This window comes from Neopsephotus bourkii, unplaced genomic scaffold, assembly GCF_033783945.1.
Source record: "Neopsephotus bourkii isolate Nb327-2 ecotype Australia unplaced genomic scaffold, CSIRO-AGI_Nbou_v1 NB_463, whole genome shotgun sequence".
NCBI lineage: Eukaryota > Metazoa > Chordata > Aves > Psittaciformes > Psittacidae > Neopsephotus > Neopsephotus bourkii.
Window position 1 is genome coordinate 2,097,904 of NW_026900965.1, and position 18,194 is coordinate 2,116,097.

The window sequence follows — 18,194 nt, forward strand, 5'->3', positions numbered from 1 at the left end:
GCCTAGGAAAATCCCTCAAGTCGTGCTCCCTTCCTCCACCAGCAAAGCTCCATTCCTCTCCCCAAACCAGCTTCCAGCAAGTTTGATTAAACCCTCATTGAATAAGGGGTTACCAGGATGGAGCTGACCCAAGCAGCCCCACAGAGAGGTAGAACTCCATGCTTGTGCAGACAAGGAAAGGCATCTGGGTAGTGCTTTGTGTTGGCATCCAGTTGCCAGCTCTGCTCATGGGGGTGTAAAGGCTGTACAGAGCTGAGAACATGGGGGGGCAGGAGAAAGATGCTTCAGTTGGGTTTGGAGACTCAAAGCAGCACACTTAGAGTCAGCATGAAGGTCTGGCTGCCTCTCCAATAAGACTTCTTCACTCAACCCCTCAGTCATTCAACTTACACTTTATTACTGGATAGGCTCTGAAAGGTGGCATCTGAATTAAACAGGGTTGCTCAGCTTCCGGCAGGCAGCCAGAGCTCCTACAACAGCGAGGAGCACAATGACCAAACCAGCAACCGTGGCCAGCCCCAAAACCATCCACAACTGGGCTGCATCTAGGAAGGAGAAGCAAGGAGGTGGTTATGGCCAGAGCCAGGACCTGCCACACAAGCCCTCCCCTCCCCTGGATTTGCCCTACCTTGTGAAGGCATCCTCTGAAGTGGGTGATGCTCCCAGCTGTGGATGAAGAGGGGTCCCACCACAACATCTGCTTCTTTCACCAAGGGATCTGGAAGGGAGGACCTTTGAGCACCCAAACGCACTTGAGCATCTCGGATTAGCCAAGGGGTAGCGAGGCAGCTCTGAGCCAGTTACCACGATGGGGACCAAGGCCCAGAGGCACACAGAGACATACCAGGCTGGGAGGGCAGCGCTCTCCGGGCACGTCCCCCTTGCCATCGGGATGGAGCGTGGGGTCTCCTGGAGTCCCTGGCCAAGCCACAGCTCCTCACCTCACAGCAGGAGCACACATCCCGGGTGCCTTCCACAGGGGCCCAGCTAGGAGAGAGCCCAGTGATCAGCCCATCCGATGGTGGGAACCCCTCATGGCCTTCAGGGCCTCAAAGGAGAGAGCCAAAACCTCCCACCCGGATCCCACCCCACCTTCCCCAGAGGTGGCACCCCATGAGAAGCCCCAGCTCTTCACCCTTGGGCAAGCTGCTCCAGCTACTCACAGGTTGCTGGCTTTGTTGAAGGAGCAAGCCTTGTTCAGAGGGTCTGGAGCTTGGTCAGCCAGGGACACCTTCAGGTGGCAGGTGATGTAGACCTGGGGAGAACAGGAGCAGGGTTCAGCTCTCATTTGCCTTTATGGCTTCCTTCTGCACCATGAAGTTCGCTTCCAATGGGAGCACCAACATCCCAAGGCTCTCTTTCCTTCCAGCCACTTGAGGCTTCAGCTATTGAAGCCCATCAGAAGGGCTCATCTTGACCAGTATCACAACTGGTCTCCAAGGGAGATACTTGGCTCAGAGGGCCATGCTCCTTGACTATGCTCCAGTGTATGACCTCACTCATACATTGCCATGAGGCAGCTGCCTTGGGAACGGAGTTCCAGAGGCCGCAACCCCATCTAGATGAGGGAATTCACTTGCTTTAGGAAGGATTTACCAGGTTGCTGGAGTCTCCTGCAAACTTGAATGCATCTACTGCGAACTGCAGCACATCTTGCCTGGGCCTCGGGGATATAAAGGTCGAGGTGGAATCATCCAGCTGCCCATCCACCAGGCACCTGCACACAAGAGGATCCCACTTTCAGAGCTGCCATAGCCTGCAGAAAGGTGCTCTTCAAGCAAGGGCACAGCCAGCTCTTACCCATTGAAGTCAATGAAAGCATATTGGGGGGAAGAGCTCCTGTCCAGGGTTGGGGTGGCCACACAGCTGTCCACAAAGAGCCTCAGGGGTGCGTGGTTCTCCACGGTGACACCAGCTTGGAAGTGCAGGACCTCTCCCAGCTGGAATACGGGGGAGGCTCTCTCAGCGCTCCAGTCATCTGGAAGGAGAGAGCTCACCAGGCACTGCTTGGGGTGGAAGCAGTGAAGTACAACAGGCCCTGGGTACCCACCCAAACCGGACCAAACCCAGTGCCCCAGGAGCGCTGCGGTGACAGCAGCACCATCTGATGGAAGCACGAGCACCTCAGAGGTCTGCACCAGGAGACCCTCACCAAAACCTACCATTCATGAGCTGCAGAGAGAAGGGCAGCTTCTCCTCCGAGGACAGGGTGGAGAGGAAGGGTACCCACGTGGGCTTGACACCATTGCTGCTCACGTTATCCCTCCTGGGGAGAGATGCTCATGGTTAGATCCTCATGGCAGCAGAAGGGCTTGCTTGGTCCTCACCTGCCTCAGCTCACCTTGGGTAGTGGCACTCTATAGGAACCATGGCAGGGCTGGTGCGGATGACGACGGGGTTGCCAGGAGGAGCTGGGTTGTAGTTTAAGCTTGTACTGTAGACCAGAGCATCGGGGGTCACCTGGGGAAAGAGATCACCCAGGCATCAAGAGCCCTGTTCTTCAGGCCACATGCACAGAGCAGCACACTGAAGCCTGGAGACAGCACCGAGATGAACATCAGCCAATAGACCATGGGCTGGATGCAGGTGAGTGGCCCTCATCCTGCTGCAGGGATGCAAAGCTGCTCCAGCCTGTCCCAGCACAGCCTCTGCTCAGCAGCAGAGCTGTTCAAGCCAATACCCGGGTTTTCCCTTCTAGTTCCCATGGCCCAGAACAACAGGCAGGAAAGTGTCATCCCCAGGGTATCAGAGCGACTTCTGCTGCGGGGACCTGCTCACCCTCACAGCACCAAGCCTCCCCCAGGGGAGCAAGGCCACTTCCAGTTTAAGCTCTTCATGCTACACTCAAGCAGCAGCGACACTGATGCCTTCTGAGGCAGCATCCCGTGCTGGCCTGCTGCAGTGGCTCCCAGCACCAGGTCCTCTGGGCCCTCCCCTCGAGGTGGCAGCACCAGCACAGAGAGCCCTGGAAGACTTCGGTACCTCTGTGGTGGGCAGGATGAAAACTTCCCCATCCCTTGTGTACCCTCCCCGAGTCCAACTACAGCACAGCCCTGCCAGTCATAGGATGGCTTGGGTTGGAAGGGAGCTTAAAGCTCATCCAGTTCCATCCCCTGCCACGGGCAGGGACCCCTTCCACTGGAGCAGCTTGCTCCAAGCCCCTGTGTCCAACCTGGCCTTGAGCACTGCCAGGGATGGGGCAGCCACAGCTTCTCTGGGCACCCTGTGCCAGCGCCTCAGCACCCTCACAGGGAAGAGCTTCTGCCTAAGAGCTCAGCTCAGTCTCCTCTCGGGCAGGTTCAAGCCATTCCCCTTGGCCTGTCCCTACAGCCCTGATAACGGCCCCACTCCAGCATCCACAGTCTCAGCATCCCAAGGCACCAAGAGACGACCCGCACCCAAAGGCTCCAGCCCCCCCCAGCCTTACCCTGAGGGTGCTACCGCACTCGTGCAGCGCAGCCACGAAGGTCACGGTGCTCTCAGCATCGCTCTGGGCCCCCGGCCGGCACCCAGCTGAGCCCAGGCTCAGCTCCGCAGCCCGCACCAGGCGCCCCGTGCCAAAGAGGTCCCTGTGCACCGTGACCATCACCTGCGCCTCCTGGCACCGCACAGCCACAGGGTGCAGCGGGGCTGCAGCCTGCAGCTGGGACAAGTCCACCCATGCCCAAGGCTGGGAGAAGGTATGGGGATAGCCTAAGGAAGGATCCTCTCTGTACCTCCATAGCTCAGCCTCTCCTCTAAAGAAGTCCCAGGGGTTGTAAGCAACAATCCCCCCAAGCAAAGAGCAGAAAAGAGCAAACCCCAGGCTGCTTCCAGGCCTCATCCTGCCTACCAGGGTCCAGCACAAGCTGCAACTGCTGCCCAGGGACCCTTTATAGCCCACATCTCCCACTCCCAATGCAGGTGATGCTTGCCACGCCTCCCATAAGGGTAACTGCCAACAGCTGGGAGCACCCAGGTCTTTAAGGAACCATTGGTGGGCTCTAATGAGCTAATGAGGTGCTGGGTTGGGTTCCTCACCCATGGGAGGGATGCTGAGTTTACTGTGCAGCCAGCTGTGTGTTTCCACTTGGTTTTTTGGTAACAACCAGCCCTGTAAGACCCACAGAGATGTGACCCACCTCCAGACTGCACATCCCACCTCCAGACTGCACATCCCACCTCCAGACTGCACATCCACCTTCCAGATTACATATCCCACCTCCAGACTGCACATCTCACCTCCAGATTACATATCCCACCTCCAGATTGCATATCCCACCTCCAGATTGCATATCCCACCTCCAGATTACATTTCCCACCTCCAGATCATGGGGGGTGATGCGTTCCCAAGGCAAACCCACTCTTCAGCTGCCCAAACTGGTCCCTGTCCCCAGCTCCTTCAGGGTAGTGATGATCCTCATGGAGCTGCTCATATCAGCTGGGGCACTCCAGGATGTGAGGGAATCATGGATGGCATTTCTCTACCAAGCAAAAAGTTGGTGGTTTTTTGAGGAAAAAGTGGCAATTTGAGTTCTAGTCATATGGAAGAATAAAAGGAAAAGGGGGAATCAGGAGGAGACCCCCATCAGTTGTCCCAAACCACATCCTTGCTCCTGCAGGACCAAACTCCACAGGGTGGTGTCCACACCAGCGCAGCCACCCATGTGTCCTTGTGCTTCCTTGTGCTTCCCGGGATTTTAGCAACAGGGAGGAACACGCTCATGCACACGAGGCTGGTCAACTGCTTCCTGACCTATTTGTCCCCTGGAGCCATCAGCTTCCTGGGCAGGACTGGTGTGGCAATGGGCACTAGTAAAATAATGACTGGAATAATCAGTATCAGGGGTAATGTTAGAGCTATTAGGTATTAGAAATAATAATAACTAGGATTAATTATAGTTATGAAAAATTAGAATACTATTATGTAATTATAATTATTACTAATGATAATTAGAAATAATCATGGTGTCGAGTGATTATGAGGATTATGAGACCTGGGGCACAGTGCTCGGCACAGTCCATCCCTTCCTGGGGTGGTTCAGCAGCAGGCTGTCCCCTCTGTGGTGCCCTGAGGGAGGGGACCAGGGCAGGTCCATGCAGCTGAACCCCCCATGAGCTTCTGGATGCCTGCTGAGGGGCTGCACATCGGGAAGAGAAGCAGTTTGAGTGTGGAAGTGACAGCAAGGAGCATGGCTTTGGATGGAGCCCTTGTTTAGGGTTTTAGGGACAGCCCCTGCCGCTGGGTGAACAGTGGTGTGCTCATTGCTTTGCTTGGAGATGCAGGTGAGATGCCCATGAATGGATGAATCAGGCTCGTTTGGCACGATCCAAACTGGACAGGTACCAGCAGGACAGCTCATGTCCCATGTACATGGCTCATCCTGGGCTCATCGTGCATTGTGGGCTCAAGAAGCCACATCATGCTGCAAAGCAACCATCACCACATCACCCATCACCCTGCACATCTGCCTTTTTGAGCAGGTGGGTGCTGTGGGAATGGGGAGCAAAAGGAAATCACTTGCAATGCACAACAAACGCACGGGAAGTGGTTTATTCCTTCTCCATCGGGAGGCAGGAGCCAAAGAGCAATGAGGTGCATCAAGCAACTCCTGGGCTGTCTTTAAGCTTGGAAAGCAAGGAGGAAAGAGGTAGGAAGATGATAACCCTGTGTGCCCGCTTAGGAGGTTTGTATCCCAGGCCAGAGGGGTTGGATGCTGCTGACAGCTCTTTGGCTGCACTCATCCACTCCTCTTCGTGCCCTCCTCAAAGCTGTCCAAGCAGAGAAGCTCTCTACCTGCCAAGGCAGATGTGTCACTTTTCAGATGTGGGGCTGTAATTCCCCCCTGCAGTGAGTACCAGGGCTCACAGTCCCCTGATAGGCATCACCAACCCTGCCCTGGGCAGCTCCTGGGCAGCCAGGGAGGAGGATGAGGAGCAACCAAGCCCTCAGGGCCCACAGCCAGCAGAAGCATCTCCCCTGCCAGCCCCAGGGCCAGGAGAGGGCTGGGCTCTGCTCCCAAGGAACAAGGGATGGGACAAGAGGAACCGGCCTCAAGCTGCACCAGGGCAGGTTTAGATGGAGCTGAGGAACAATTCCTGCCCCAGAGGTGCTCAGGCATTGGAACAGGCTGCCCAGGGCAGGGCTGCAGGCACCGTCCCTGCAAGTGTTCACACAGCGTGGAGACGAGGCCTCAGTGCCATGGGTTAGTGGTGGCCTTGGCAGTGCTGGGAATGGTTGGACTGGGTGAGCTTAAAGGGCTTTTCCAACCTCATTGATTCTGTGATTCCTTGAGGGGTCACCTCTTGGAGATGCTACTGAGGCCGAAATCCAGCAGTGAGCTTGCAAGCTGGGCTTCCCAGCCACCTGCCTGCTCATTCACCCATCCTCATCCCAAAGCCTTTCCTCTGGTTCTCCCAGTTGGGTCTGCTGCCTTCCCACCCATCCCAGACCCACAAGCCAGGAGGTCACACGTGCTGGCAAAGAAAGCAAGAGAAAAGAGTAGGACCATGCTGTTCCCAAGCATGTTATTGCCGTGCAGTAACAAGGGCTCATCTGGGGTGGAGATGCTGCCTTTCCAAAGCCAGCAAAAGATCAATGCACCATTCATTCCATGAGGATTTATTGGCACAGCAAGGTGAAATGGAGACCCTGGTCTCCATAAGGGTATCACGCGCAGCTGCAGCCCATGGCAAGCATCCTGGTCTGTAGCCCCTCACTTCTTCCTTCGCTTCCGAAGCCTGGTGCTGGGCTTCCCACCACGCTTGCTGCTGCTGGGATGCCTTGGTTTGGGATGCTCCTCCTCGGAGGCTGGGCTGGGGGGCTCCGAGCGTGCTGGGCTCGCAGGGGGGGAGGCAGGAGGGGAGCTCACATGGGAAGGGGCCGTGGCAGCCACCGGGAGCAGTGGCTCCTGCCTCTGCAGGGTGCTGGGAAGCAGCAATTCCAGCATGCCAGAGGGCAGCGATGGCCACTCCATGTCTGCAGGATGGGGGTCCTGGGGGTTGCCCGTGGCCTGCAGCAAGGGGCCCACAGCCGAGGCGATGCTGGCCAGGGAGTGGGACATGGCCCGGATCTCCTGGGTCATGGACACCAAGTGCCTGTTTGCCCTGTGCTGAGCTTGCAGGAGGCGATTGCCCATCTTCAGGAGCTTTTCTGCCTGCTGCCTGTTGGACCTGGCCCAGCCACCGAAATCTTCCTGCAGCAAGGCCAGAGAGTCCTGGATGCTCCTGGGAAGAGGCACAGTGTCCCCGTGGGCTGACCTGGCATCCGTCTCTGTTTCTTCATCCCTCTGCATCGGCAGGCCTGGAGATGTGGGTTGGGTGGGGGACACATCCCCTCCCTGCCTTGGACACACGTGTCCTCTGCTGCTGAAGGGGTCCGATACGGGGGCACAGGGCTGCTGGGGGGCAGGCAGCCCCATGGGGAGACCTCCATGCGGTTGGTAATGCCCCCTGGGAGGCTCCAGGTGGAGGATGAGGGTAGCCCCTTCTTCAGACACTGAGTCGTGGTGGGGAGCTGAGGTACCTGTTTTGGGAACGGGGGCTGAAGGGAGGAAGAAGGAGAATGAGGGCTTGTAGGGTCCTCCCAGCCTGCTTGGTGGGGTGGAGAGGGGAGGTGAAGAGACAATGCCCACCAGGACATCACCCCTGGGCTGACGGGCCATCCATAGCTATGTCACGAGCTACAGATGGTCCAGAGCTCATGCGTTTGCCCTAGGGAGCTCAGTGGTGGATGCCCACAGCAGGCCAAGGACACCGGTCATAGCCCAGGTCTGAAGACAGCAGGGGGGAGCAGAAGACCCCCACAAAGTCTCTTCACCCACTGCTTCCCACTGCCTGTTTTCTGGAAGGATTCTACCACCTCCTGACCCAACCCGGATCTTCCAGGACACCATCCCTGCACAGACACCAAGGCCTTCACCATTCCCAAACCTTCAGCATCTCCACCACACCACTGCTGCCAAACAGCTGGGGGGAAGACCTGGGCAAACCCAGCAGTGCTCATGGACCTCTTGCCATCCCTGTTAGGGAGTGCTCCCAGGGAACATTTAACCTCCTGGCTGGATGCACCGTCCCGAGGTGGTAACCAACAGCCCAAAGGGGAATTGCCCCAGATGTGGTTATGGACAAATGTTGAGCAAAGCCAAAGGGGCTGGAGACATGAAGAGCAGAAGCAGTCAGTGGCCAGCAGGGTGGTTATGGTCCCTGAGGGACCTGCAGGTGTCACCAGTACAAACCTATCTCAGAGAGGATGCAGAGTTGATCCAACCCTTCCACCCGCTTCCTCCTTGCTGCAGCAGCCTCTGTAAGCCCCAGCTCCAAGTGCCCCATCTCCATCCAGGTGCCATGCAGCTCCCTTATCCCTCAACCCATGGCATGGCTCCATACCAAGCAATTCATGCTCCCTCCCCATCAACCTCTGTTTGAGGGACTGTCGTATTCCTCATGACAGGGACAAAGGTTGATTTGGAACTGATGGATGCAACAACTGCATCCCACCCTTGGGAGAGGTTGGATTGTGCCCATCACGTGAGCAAAGGCTGGAGGCAAAGGGCCATCAAGGCTCCACGTGGAAGGAGACCCATGGAGAATAAGGTCTATCCAGGGATTATAACCTTCAGCTCTTTCGGTCCCCCCTTACCACCCCACCTGGCCAAGTGCCTCCTCACCTGCGTACCCCTCGACGCGCTCCACCAGCGCCTGCAGCCGGGCTCTGCACTCAGCGAAGCCCACGGGCAGCGCTTGGCTCCTGACCGCAGCCCGCTGCAGGTCCTGCAGCGCGCCCTTGATGAAGGGCTGCATGTCCATCACCTCCTGCTCCGTGGCGTACAGGCCCATCTTCTCCACCAGCCGCTCGCCCGCCTCCATGCGCCGCAGCACCCCCTCCACGCGCTGCAGCTCCCGCGCCAGCTCCCGCCGGCCCTGCTCCTGCCGCGCCTCCAGCATCCCCAGCAGCTCCTCTTCCTCGCGCCGCAGCACCCGCACCAGCTGCTCCACGCGCTGCCGGATCAGCTCCCGCAGCTCCCGCTGCGCCCGCTCCAGCCGCGACGCCTCCTCCCGCAGCGCCGCGCACGTGGCCTCGAAGCCGCCGCGCTGGTGCCGCAGGGCGCGGGTGACGGTGCCCAGCTCCTGCTGCCGGCGCTGGGTCTCGCTGCGGATGTCGCAGAAGGCCGTGTGCCGGCTGTCCAGCAGCGCGCACGAGCAGCACAGCGCCTTCTCGCACTGCTGGCAGTAGATGCTGCGGGGACAAGCACAGCCACGGCGCCAGCTCGCACCCTGCCCTGCGCACCCCTCGCACCCAGGGGGCACCGTGCTGGGGCCACGCCTGGGCTTAGGCTCCCCCCAGGGGGAAACAACACCTGGGGTCACCCTGCACAGGTGCCTGCTCCTCTGCTGCGCTGGACACAGCCGCTGCGCAAGGGCTGCGGATGGGAGGCATCCATCCACACGCTGCAAGGGCGGTGAAGGAAGGGGCTCTCTGCCCCTCCGTGACCACTGATTGGGGTTACGTAGGAGAACAGAGGAGCAAAGAGCATCTGATCTCCAGAAGAGATCAAGAATAGAACGAGTGGGGAGTGGAGATCATCGCCCATCCCTTACGTATGTTCTGGTAGCCTTGGGAAGCAGTGGCCTAGGGACACAGGGAGGCAGGGATTGCATCACGGCTGGCAGCAGTGCTGGCCTCCACAGATGCTCCAGCCCGTTCTGCTCTTGCTTGCACTTGCCCTTGAGGGCATTTAAATCTCGTCCTGCGCTGCACCCCTGCTGCTCCCCAGGCCCTCTCCAAGCTGGCCTGGCACCAGCAGAAAGCCCACCCTCCTCTGCTGTCCAGCACAGCAGCTGAAGCAATAGGCCTTCTTCTTGCTTGAGTTCCACCAACCTCATCTTCCTTATCCTAGCAAGGAGCACCCCACACACTCCCCTCCTTTGGTCTACCCTGTCCCCACTCTCCATCACCACCTTGAGCCTGGCTCCATCCAAGCCATCCATGCCCTAGAACCCACCGGTCACTATTACCCCCATCTCCTCCACAACATGGTGAAACCAGGGCAGCAGAGGGACAGGGACACCCTGCTCAGTCCCATCAGGGACTAGCCCCAAGAGAATCAACCCAGCTGGGGACAGACCTCTTTGACCTACCTTACAGTCTGGTTCTTATGGGCCGGGTTGGAGCAGCAGAAGTTACTGGTCCTCCGGGTGCCCTCAAGGAAGTCCTTAGCAGACCCTGCCCTGATGTCCATCACCCTCTTGGCTTGGTGGCTTGCCATATAGCGGTGATGGGCCTCAGAGCACTTGGTGCAGAGGAACTCCTCGCACTCAGAGCACCAGAACTCACTGGGTTTCTTGCAGTTGTCACAGAACAACTCATCTCCACCAATGATCTTCTTGTAGACCTTGAGCCTGGCCTGCAGGTTGATGAAGAGCAGGTTGTCCATGTCGGGAATGGCGCTGGCCTGCGGGGTGGGCATCTGGCACACGGGGCACTGCTCGATGGGTTTGTTCTTGCTCAGGCAGCCAAGGCACAAGGTGTGGAGGCAGGTGAGGAGCTTGAGGTTGGGCGATTCCTGCCCACAGCCCTCGCAAAGGATGAACTGGAATTCATCTTCTAGGAGCTTGGGAAGGGAGGGAGGAAGAGGAGTGAGTGCAGGGGTTAGATTTAACAGCTTATGAGACTAAACCTTGGGGGAGGAAGGTAACCCACAAACCCTATTTAGAGCAACCACTGAGCCACCAGTGATGCCCAGGCCCTATGAACAGGCCAGATGTGGCCCATGCACCGTGGTAAGGTTGGATGGAATGGCCTTGAGCACTTCCCCCCCTCCCCTGCAGCAAAGAAGCAACAGGACAGTTTTCTGGCTATGGGGCTGGGGGGGCTGCAGTGCAGAGGATGAGGCACAGAGGACACATGTACAAGGGTTCTGGAGAGAGACTTCAGCAGGGCCTGTAGGGACAGGCCAAGGGGAATGGCTTGAACCTGCCCGAGGGGAGACTGAGCTGAGCTCTTAGGCAGAAGCTCTTCCCTGTGAGGGTGCTGAGGCGCTGGCACAGGGTGCCCAGAGAAGCTGTGGCTGCCCCATCCCTGGCAGTGCTCAAGGCCAGGTTGGACACAGGGGCTTGGAGCAAGCTGCTCCAGTGGAAGGGGTCCCTGCCTGTGGCAGGGGTTGGGACTGGGTGAGCTTTAAGCTCCCTTCAACCCAAACCATTCCACGATTCCACGATCCAAAGACCTCTGGATGTCACCCTGCCACGGTGGGACCATCCTCCCTGCCCCCCCGTCCCCACTCTTCCCTCCCTCCCTCCATCCCACCCCTATGCTTTGGCAGCGGGGGGGGCGGACCCTAACACCCACCAGTAAAGGGCCGTAGCACCCCAGCGCCCTTACCCGCACCTCCCCGACTGCTTCCCGCTGGCCTGGACCCGCCTCTCCCTGCCCCGGACCCTCCGCAGCCTGGAGCCCACCTCCCGCTCCACCCCGGGGGCAGGCGGCGCTCACCCGGGTGCCGGAGCCGGGCATGGCGGGGTCTGCAGTGCCGGACCAGCCCGAAACCCCCCCACCGCCCCCCCACCCCGTCCTCCCGGCGCTTTCGGTTCCTTCCGCGCTTCCCGTAACTCCTCCTCCGTGTCGGGGCGGGACTGCGCAGAGCCCGCTCCCCCCCCTCCGTCACAACCGGAGGGAGCTTCCCAGCGGGGGTGTCCGTTCCCATAGGGAAGGAAGCCGGGGGGCACCCCGAGACCCCCCGAAAGGAGGCGTTTTGCCAAGGAACGGCCTCGCCCTGCAGGGTCCTAGTGCCCTGCCGCACTCACCCCGGCGGGGAGAGGGAGCCGTGCGAAAGTGCGAAACCAGCCCATCCCCCTGCACCCCAAGGTTGAGAGGGGGTCAGGGACTGCCCCCCACCTTGGAGAGGATTTCCACATCCCTCTTTGTCCTCGGGGCTGTGTCCTGGATCTTCTTTGCCCCTTCATGCAAGGCATCGATACCCCTCTAAACACCTGCACCACGGGGACCACCACGGAGAGGGGACCACCAGGAACCCTTGGGACTCACCTAGCGTGGCATCCCCAAAGGGGCAGGGCATAGCAGGGCACTACCGTCACCTCCCCTGCATTGAGGGTCTCCAAAGCTTGCCTTAGGCTGGGGCCACCCACCCCCAGGCTTTGAAGGAGATGTTCAGGAGGTGGTTTGACCTCATTGCACCCATGCAACGTTTCAATTCTGGAAACATTTCCACCCTCCTTGCCCCTTGTCCCTGGCCTGTACAGGACACAAACCTGCCAGGCTTGTCCCACTGGTCCAGCAAAGCGCCCTGGGGCCTGGTAAAGCTGCCAAGACATGTTAACCCCTGGGGGCTGGGGGCTGCTGGGGCTGAGCATCCCTAGCAGGGGAGCATCCTGACACATGTTCCTCACCGTGGCAGGACTTCATGGCTTCATCATGATCCTATGGTGAGATGGAGTCACACCACGCAGCCTTCTTGATGCCAGCACCTCTTTACCTGTGGTCCTTTGGGGAAACTGAGGCACCAAGGGGTGCGGAAGACATCAGCCATTGCTGCCCAAGCACAAGGCTGCAGACCAGGTTTATTGTCCATCGAGAGCTGATAGAAAGGAAGCTTACAAAATAAATAAGTATCCATATATGCCTATGTACAGTCCACGTGCCCCACGGACAGGCCTCACAGCACACATGCAAAAGCACTTTGAAGCACAAATTAGAGCAATTGCTTGTTCCAAACTGCTGTGTCAGGAAGGTTTGGGTACCTCCAAGGCAGGTCATTCCCAGAATCACCACCTCTGCTCCTTCCCCATGGATGCCAGTATCCCGTTAGCCTGGTCCAGCCAGCCCTAGTGCCCTGCTTTGGCTGCCCATCCTCTGGCTACTGTGCGTGGTCACAGTGTCCCCGAGCTCTTCTCAATCCAACCTGCTCAGTTCATGCCTCTTCCAGTCTGGCCACGCAGCCCATCACGGGAGCACCAGGACATCAGGCTGTGCCCTAGTGGCATATTGGCCAAGGGACATGGAAGCAAACTGGCACATGCTGGGGTGCCGACCGCATCCCATCTTCTCATGGGATTCTCATCCCATTGTAAGCAAAGGATGGGCAGGGTGGGTAAAGGCAAGGACAAGGACTGGCAATGGCGTTCAGCCTCAGTTTCCCTGCTCAGGTCTTCACCGACTCCTGCAGCCTCCACAGGGAGAAGCTCCAGCAGGACAAGGCCCCCGTTGTGCAGCACCCCTGCACGTCCCCTGCCTTCGCACACCTACAAAGACGCATGCACACAGACACGCACCCACACGCATGCTCTGCTCTATCTATGCTGCTTCATCGCCTTGATGAGCTCCTCCAGCTTCAGGGCGAGGTGCAGGTCGCCCTTCACCTGCAGCCTCCCGCTCATGTAGGCACTCAAGGGGCGCAGGTCACCTGAGAAGAGGTCCTGCAGGTCCTTCTCTGCCACCTCCAGAATGACATCAGGGATGCCCTCGGGCACGCCATGGCCAGCCCGGCCGCTGCCTGTAGGACACAACGGGTGGGAGAAGGAGGAACAGAGGGCTTCAGGATCCAGCCTTGCCCACTGGCATTCACCCCAACTGTTCCAATAAGGATTGACTTGAGGCAGATGACAAACAAGGGCTTGGCAGCGTTCAAGGCCAGGTTGGATGGGGCTTGGAGCACTCTGGTCTAGTGGAAGGTGTCTTCCACTTGAGGGTTTGGAACTGGACAATCTTTAAAGCCCATTCCAACCCAAACCGGTCTGTGATTCTATGATTTTGGAGACAGGAGTGCTTCCTCCTTATGAAGATAAATGTCTCTTGTGCTGCTCCACCAATGTCCTGTTACAGTGGTCTACCCCCAAGCCTCATCCTACTTTTGCCATGGCCACCAGGAAAACCATCAGCAATCAGGGGGGGATGGCTTAGGGCATCTTCCAGCATGGCAGTATCCCAAGGTGCTGTCCTCTCATGTCCCTCCACTGCTACCCCCTTAGGCCAGTGGCATCAACAGCTAACAAACCCTGAGGCCTCAGCCACCCACCCCACTTTGCCAGCCACCAGGAAAGCCAGCTGCCAACCTTCTCCCAATACTCTCTTTCTGAAGGAAAAATCCAGGCTTTAACCCAAGCCAAATTATACTTTGGGAGCAAGGACTCACGGCCCTGGTGGCCAAGCTGCAGTGCGCAGCTGATGGACCCCGGGCTGCCTCTCCTGGAGCCACCAAATGGGCTTGGTTTGGGACCTCTGATCACCAAGCTTGGGAGTTCACAGTGTGAAGACAGGGCACAGGCTCAACACATCCCCCCGCTTCCAACACAGCAACCCCAGAGTAGTGACCTGAGGAGAGGTCTATGAAGTAGGTGCTCCAGGCGCCGCTGGGCAGGGCGATGTTGACCTGGTAGGATGCTCCCACCTGGCTGACCAGGGCCTCAGAGAGGATGGGTTCCACTGCTGCGAGCAGCTCATCCGTGCTGGGCTTCCTCTGGGCACTGCTGGCAAGGAGGGGAGTGGCGGGAGGCTCCTTCTCATTCACGGTCTCCACACTGTCTGTTGGGGACAGCAGAGGGTACGCTGTGAGGCGGTGAGCTTTGCATGGACCCACCACAGGAGGTCTCCAGAGTAAAGGAACCCACTTAACCAGTGCATCAAAAGGAGCGTGACCAGCAGGTCGAAGAAGGTGATCCTGCCCCTTTATTCTGCTCTTGTGAGACCTCACTTGGAGTATTGTGTGCAGTTCTGGTGTCCTCAACATAAAAAGGACATGGATCTGTTGGAACAAGTCCAGAGGAGGCCATGAGGATGATCAGGGACTGGAGCACCTCCCATATGAAGACAGGCTGAGAAAGTTGGGGCTGTTCAGCCTGGAGAAGAGAAGGCTGCGTGGAGACCTCATAGCAGCCTTCCAGTATCTGAAGGGGGCCTATAGGGATGCTGGGGATGGACTCTTCATTAGGGACTGCAGTGATAGGACAAGGGGTAATGGGTTAAAACTTAAACAGGGGAAGTTTAGATTGGATATAAGGAGGGAATTCTTTCCTGTGAGGGTGGTGAGGCACTGGAATGGGTTGCCCAGGGAGGTTGTGAATGCTCCGTCCCTGGCAGTGTTCAAGGCCAGGTTGGACGAGGCCTTGGGTGATATGGTTTAGAGCGAGGTGTCCCTGCCCATGGCAGGGGGGTTGGAACTGGATGATCTTAAGGTCCTTTCCAACCCTAACTATTCTATGATTCTGTGTTTTTCAGCTAAGCAAGAAGAAAACCCCTTGTTTTGCCATTTCCTACTGTCTGCCATGGGTTACTCTTCCTGTGCTACCAGGGGGTGGAAAATTATCCTTGAAAGAAACAGCAGGACACAAACTGGTGCAGGGCTTCTGGAAAAAACCCCAACAAACCCCCACTGCCCTCAGTGTGACTCTTGGCAAGCTGAGGCTTGGGGTTGCCTGCTGGGAACACTGAGAACTGAGCTGGTTTTGAGCCCAGGCTCCTGCAGATCTGCTCCTGCCCTCCCCAGTGCCTTGTAGGAAAGGTTTGGAGCTGTGCCCGAAGCTCTCCTCTCTCCTCCCCCCTGTTTGTGCTCATAGGAGCATGGTATCTCCTAGACTTTGACTTCTGTGTCAAACACCCAAAGGACACGGGGTCACGGGGCAGGAGGGACGTCCCAAGCAGAGACACAGATCCATTACCTGCCTCTGGAGCACCGGTCCCGCTGCCTGCCCCAGCCAGGGTGCTGCTGAAGAAGTGGGCAGCCAGCTGCTGAATGGTGCCATCCAGCCCGGGCACGGGTGGCACAGCAGCCAGAGGGCAATCCCGGGGTGGCTGCAGCACAGTCTCCATGCTCAGCTCCACACGGTCCACCTCCAGACCCCAGGACTTGGTCATGTCATTGATCTCCAGCTGCAGAGCCGGGGAGAAAGGGAGAGGTGTTGGGAAGAGGCCACAGAGCAGAGCTGGGTAAGGCCATGGAGAGCATCCAACCATAGCACACCAACCATGGGCATCCAATAGCTTACACTTCTGCTACCCACCAGCTTTAGATGTGAGGTGTTGGACCAGGCTCAATAGTCCAGCTCCTCCAAGCTGTCCATGCTTACGTTCAGCCCTGCTGCCCTGGCATGGAGGAGGTCAGGACAAGGAGGACAGCTCTGTCTGGTTCCCCTTTCCACAGCTCCCTCCCAGGCTGGCTCTTTCCTTGCTTCCCTTTGGGTAGCACATCCTGGTATGGTGCTCCCTATATAATAATATATCTAATCCCTTGTAGACATTCAGCACACAAGATCTTGGCCTGGCCCAGGTTGGCTGCAGACATGACTCATCACCCCTCTGCCAACACTGTCCTGCTGCCCTCCCAGTTTGCAGCCCTCCAGGCATTTTCCTGGTGGAGATATGGGGGTCAGATTTAAGCCTGCCAACACCATGTGGGCTTTCCTCTGTGGCCAAAAAGCCCTTAGAGACAAGGCACAGAGCTCCACAGGCTGAAGATACCTGCTTCCCACTAATCAGCACGTTCTCCCAGCTCCCTTCCTTGGCCAGGTCCATGGCCAGATGGACTTGGAGCAGCTCCATCTTTCCCTTGCTGTTGCTTTCACACCAAGAGCCCAAGGCTTTGGGGCAGTCCTCACCAGGAGCTGCTCCCCGATCCTCAGCTTCTCCACCTGGATCTCACGGAGACTCTTCTTCATCAAGGTCTTGGTCATGGCGTTCTGCGCCGTCATCCGGGTGGCCGCGATGAGGTCCTTCACCATCATGACAGACAACACGGGGTCCCACACGCGGAACTGGACATCGGCACCCATGGAGATGATGGCCCCATCCTTGGAGGTCAGCTGGAGCAGAGGGGTCAGGATCTCTTCTCCTCTCTGCCCCATTGCCCAACCCTTGTGCACAGAGCCTGGGAGCAAAGGCATTCACTTGTTCCCCAGCTGGCAGGCAGCTCTAGGTCTCTTTGAGAAGGTCATTAGAAATGAAACCAACTCAAATGATGAAGTTTGGGCTAGCCTGAATGGTGAGGACAGTTTCCAGCATGGGACTGTGACTGAAAGACATCTGGAAAGGATAGGGATGGATGTTTTTGAGATGCCTGCAGGCAGGAACACCCATTGAACAAGGTATGCAAAGTCAAGAGGAGCTTTTCAGCTGCAGAGAGGTGAGGACTCTGCCTTCACAGCATCATCTACAGCCCGAGGAGGAACTGAAAGCTGGGTCCATGCACAGCACCAAGGGTCAGACCACCCCAAAATCCATGTGCTCTGGGTATTTTAAGGTGCCTCTCCATCCTGCCCTGAAGCCTGCGGCTGCTTACCTTGCAGGGGGGCACGTTGAAGGCCCTTGTCCTTAGATCCACTCGCTGCCAGTGGTCGATGAAGGGGAGCAGCAGGACCAAGCCAGGTCCCTGCGGCGCCCGGATGCGGCCCAGGCGGAAGATGATCATTCGCTCGTAGGTGGGCACGATCTGCAATGGGAAAGCTTGGAGCAGGGCTGAAGCAAAGGGACCAGGGGCAGCTGGGAGCACTCCTCCCTATGGAGGATGGGTTGTCATCCCACTCCTGCCCTGCCTTCCTCCCTTACCTTCAAGGCAAACCAGCCTGAGATGGGGAAGGTGACAACCATCAGCAAGAAGACCAAGGAGGTGATAAGCCCATGGCAGATCCAGGACAGCCAACCCTGGGAGGACTCTGCAGTGGGGTGAAAGAGAGATGTACCTGCTCCAACCCCCCTGCCCTGCCTGTGAACCCCCAGTCCAAGCCTCTCCCCCATGCACCCCAGGGAAGCGCAGGGGCCACCCAGCCAGTGGGACACCCTACAGCAATAGGGAGAGAAGCGGCAACACCCCTCCTAAGGTTGGCACTCACCTGTGGTATTCCCAGCTGGCCCCAGAGAGTCCTGCTTGGATCCAAAGGAGAAGAAGCCCTTCTGGGCACTATAGAGCCCAATGCTGGACTGCTGGAAGCGGTCAAAGTCTCCCAAGGGAAGGGCCTGGTATCCCGACCGGCTGAACATGGTGCAGGTGCTTTGCACTGGGCTGGTGCTCAGAGCATCCTAAGCCTGGCTCTGTGCTCCCGGCACTACGGCCAGCATGGCTTCAGCCTGTCCCCAGCCCGACCCAGCGTCCCTGCCTGGCTGCCCGGAGACCTGACGTGCTCCGGAGAGCTGCTATCACGGAGGATGCTGGCTAGAAGATACCACATCCTTCAGGAGCTTTCCTTGCCGGGCTCTCACCCAGCCTGGA

The 18,194-nt window shown here is 58.1% G+C and overlaps 3 protein-coding genes across 4 annotated transcripts; all 3 read right to left on the bottom strand.

Annotated features, from left to right (window-relative positions):
* Window positions 1-376: 376 nt before the first annotated feature.
* On the bottom strand, window positions 377-4,424 carry LOC133210513 (zona pellucida sperm-binding protein 3-like). The gene is made up of 11 exons (XM_061349974.1): window positions 4,302-4,424; window positions 4,242-4,261; window positions 3,428-4,121; window positions 2,342-2,460; window positions 2,163-2,266; window positions 1,801-1,978; window positions 1,597-1,717; window positions 1,164-1,255; window positions 845-987; window positions 629-718; window positions 377-545 (listed from the first exon to the last, which is right to left on the bottom strand). The coding sequence occupies exons 3-11, from the start codon at window positions 3,821-3,823 to the stop codon at window positions 430-432; spliced, it is 1,359 nt and encodes a 452-aa protein (XP_061205958.1). The 5' UTR covers window positions 3,824-4,121; window positions 4,242-4,261; window positions 4,302-4,424; the 3' UTR covers window positions 377-429.
* Window positions 4,425-6,585: 2,161 nt separating this feature from the next.
* LOC133210512 (protein PML-like) lies at window positions 6,586-11,534 on the bottom strand. Of its 2 annotated transcripts, none has more exons than XM_061349973.1 (4): window positions 11,474-11,534; window positions 10,120-10,592; window positions 8,649-9,217; window positions 6,586-7,504 (listed from the first exon to the last, which is right to left on the bottom strand). In XM_061349973.1, the coding sequence occupies exons 1-4, from the start codon at window positions 11,492-11,494 to the stop codon at window positions 6,696-6,698; spliced, it is 1,872 nt and encodes a 623-aa protein (XP_061205957.1). In that variant the 5' UTR covers window positions 11,495-11,534; the 3' UTR covers window positions 6,586-6,695. The 2 variants fall into 2 exon arrangements, with proteins under 2 accessions (XP_061205957.1, XP_061205956.1); XM_061349972.1 differs by having other exon boundaries at window positions 6,586-7,522.
* A 996-nt stretch (window positions 11,535-12,530) lies between these two features.
* STOML1 (stomatin like 1) lies at window positions 12,531-18,118 on the bottom strand. The gene is made up of 7 exons (XM_061349968.1): window positions 17,818-18,118; window positions 17,534-17,640; window positions 17,268-17,417; window positions 16,588-16,791; window positions 15,652-15,862; window positions 14,309-14,518; window positions 12,531-13,490 (listed from the first exon to the last, which is right to left on the bottom strand). The coding sequence occupies exons 1-7, from the start codon at window positions 17,963-17,965 to the stop codon at window positions 13,288-13,290; spliced, it is 1,233 nt and encodes a 410-aa protein (XP_061205952.1). The 5' UTR covers window positions 17,966-18,118; the 3' UTR covers window positions 12,531-13,287.
* Between the last annotated feature and the right edge of the window lie 76 nt (window positions 18,119-18,194).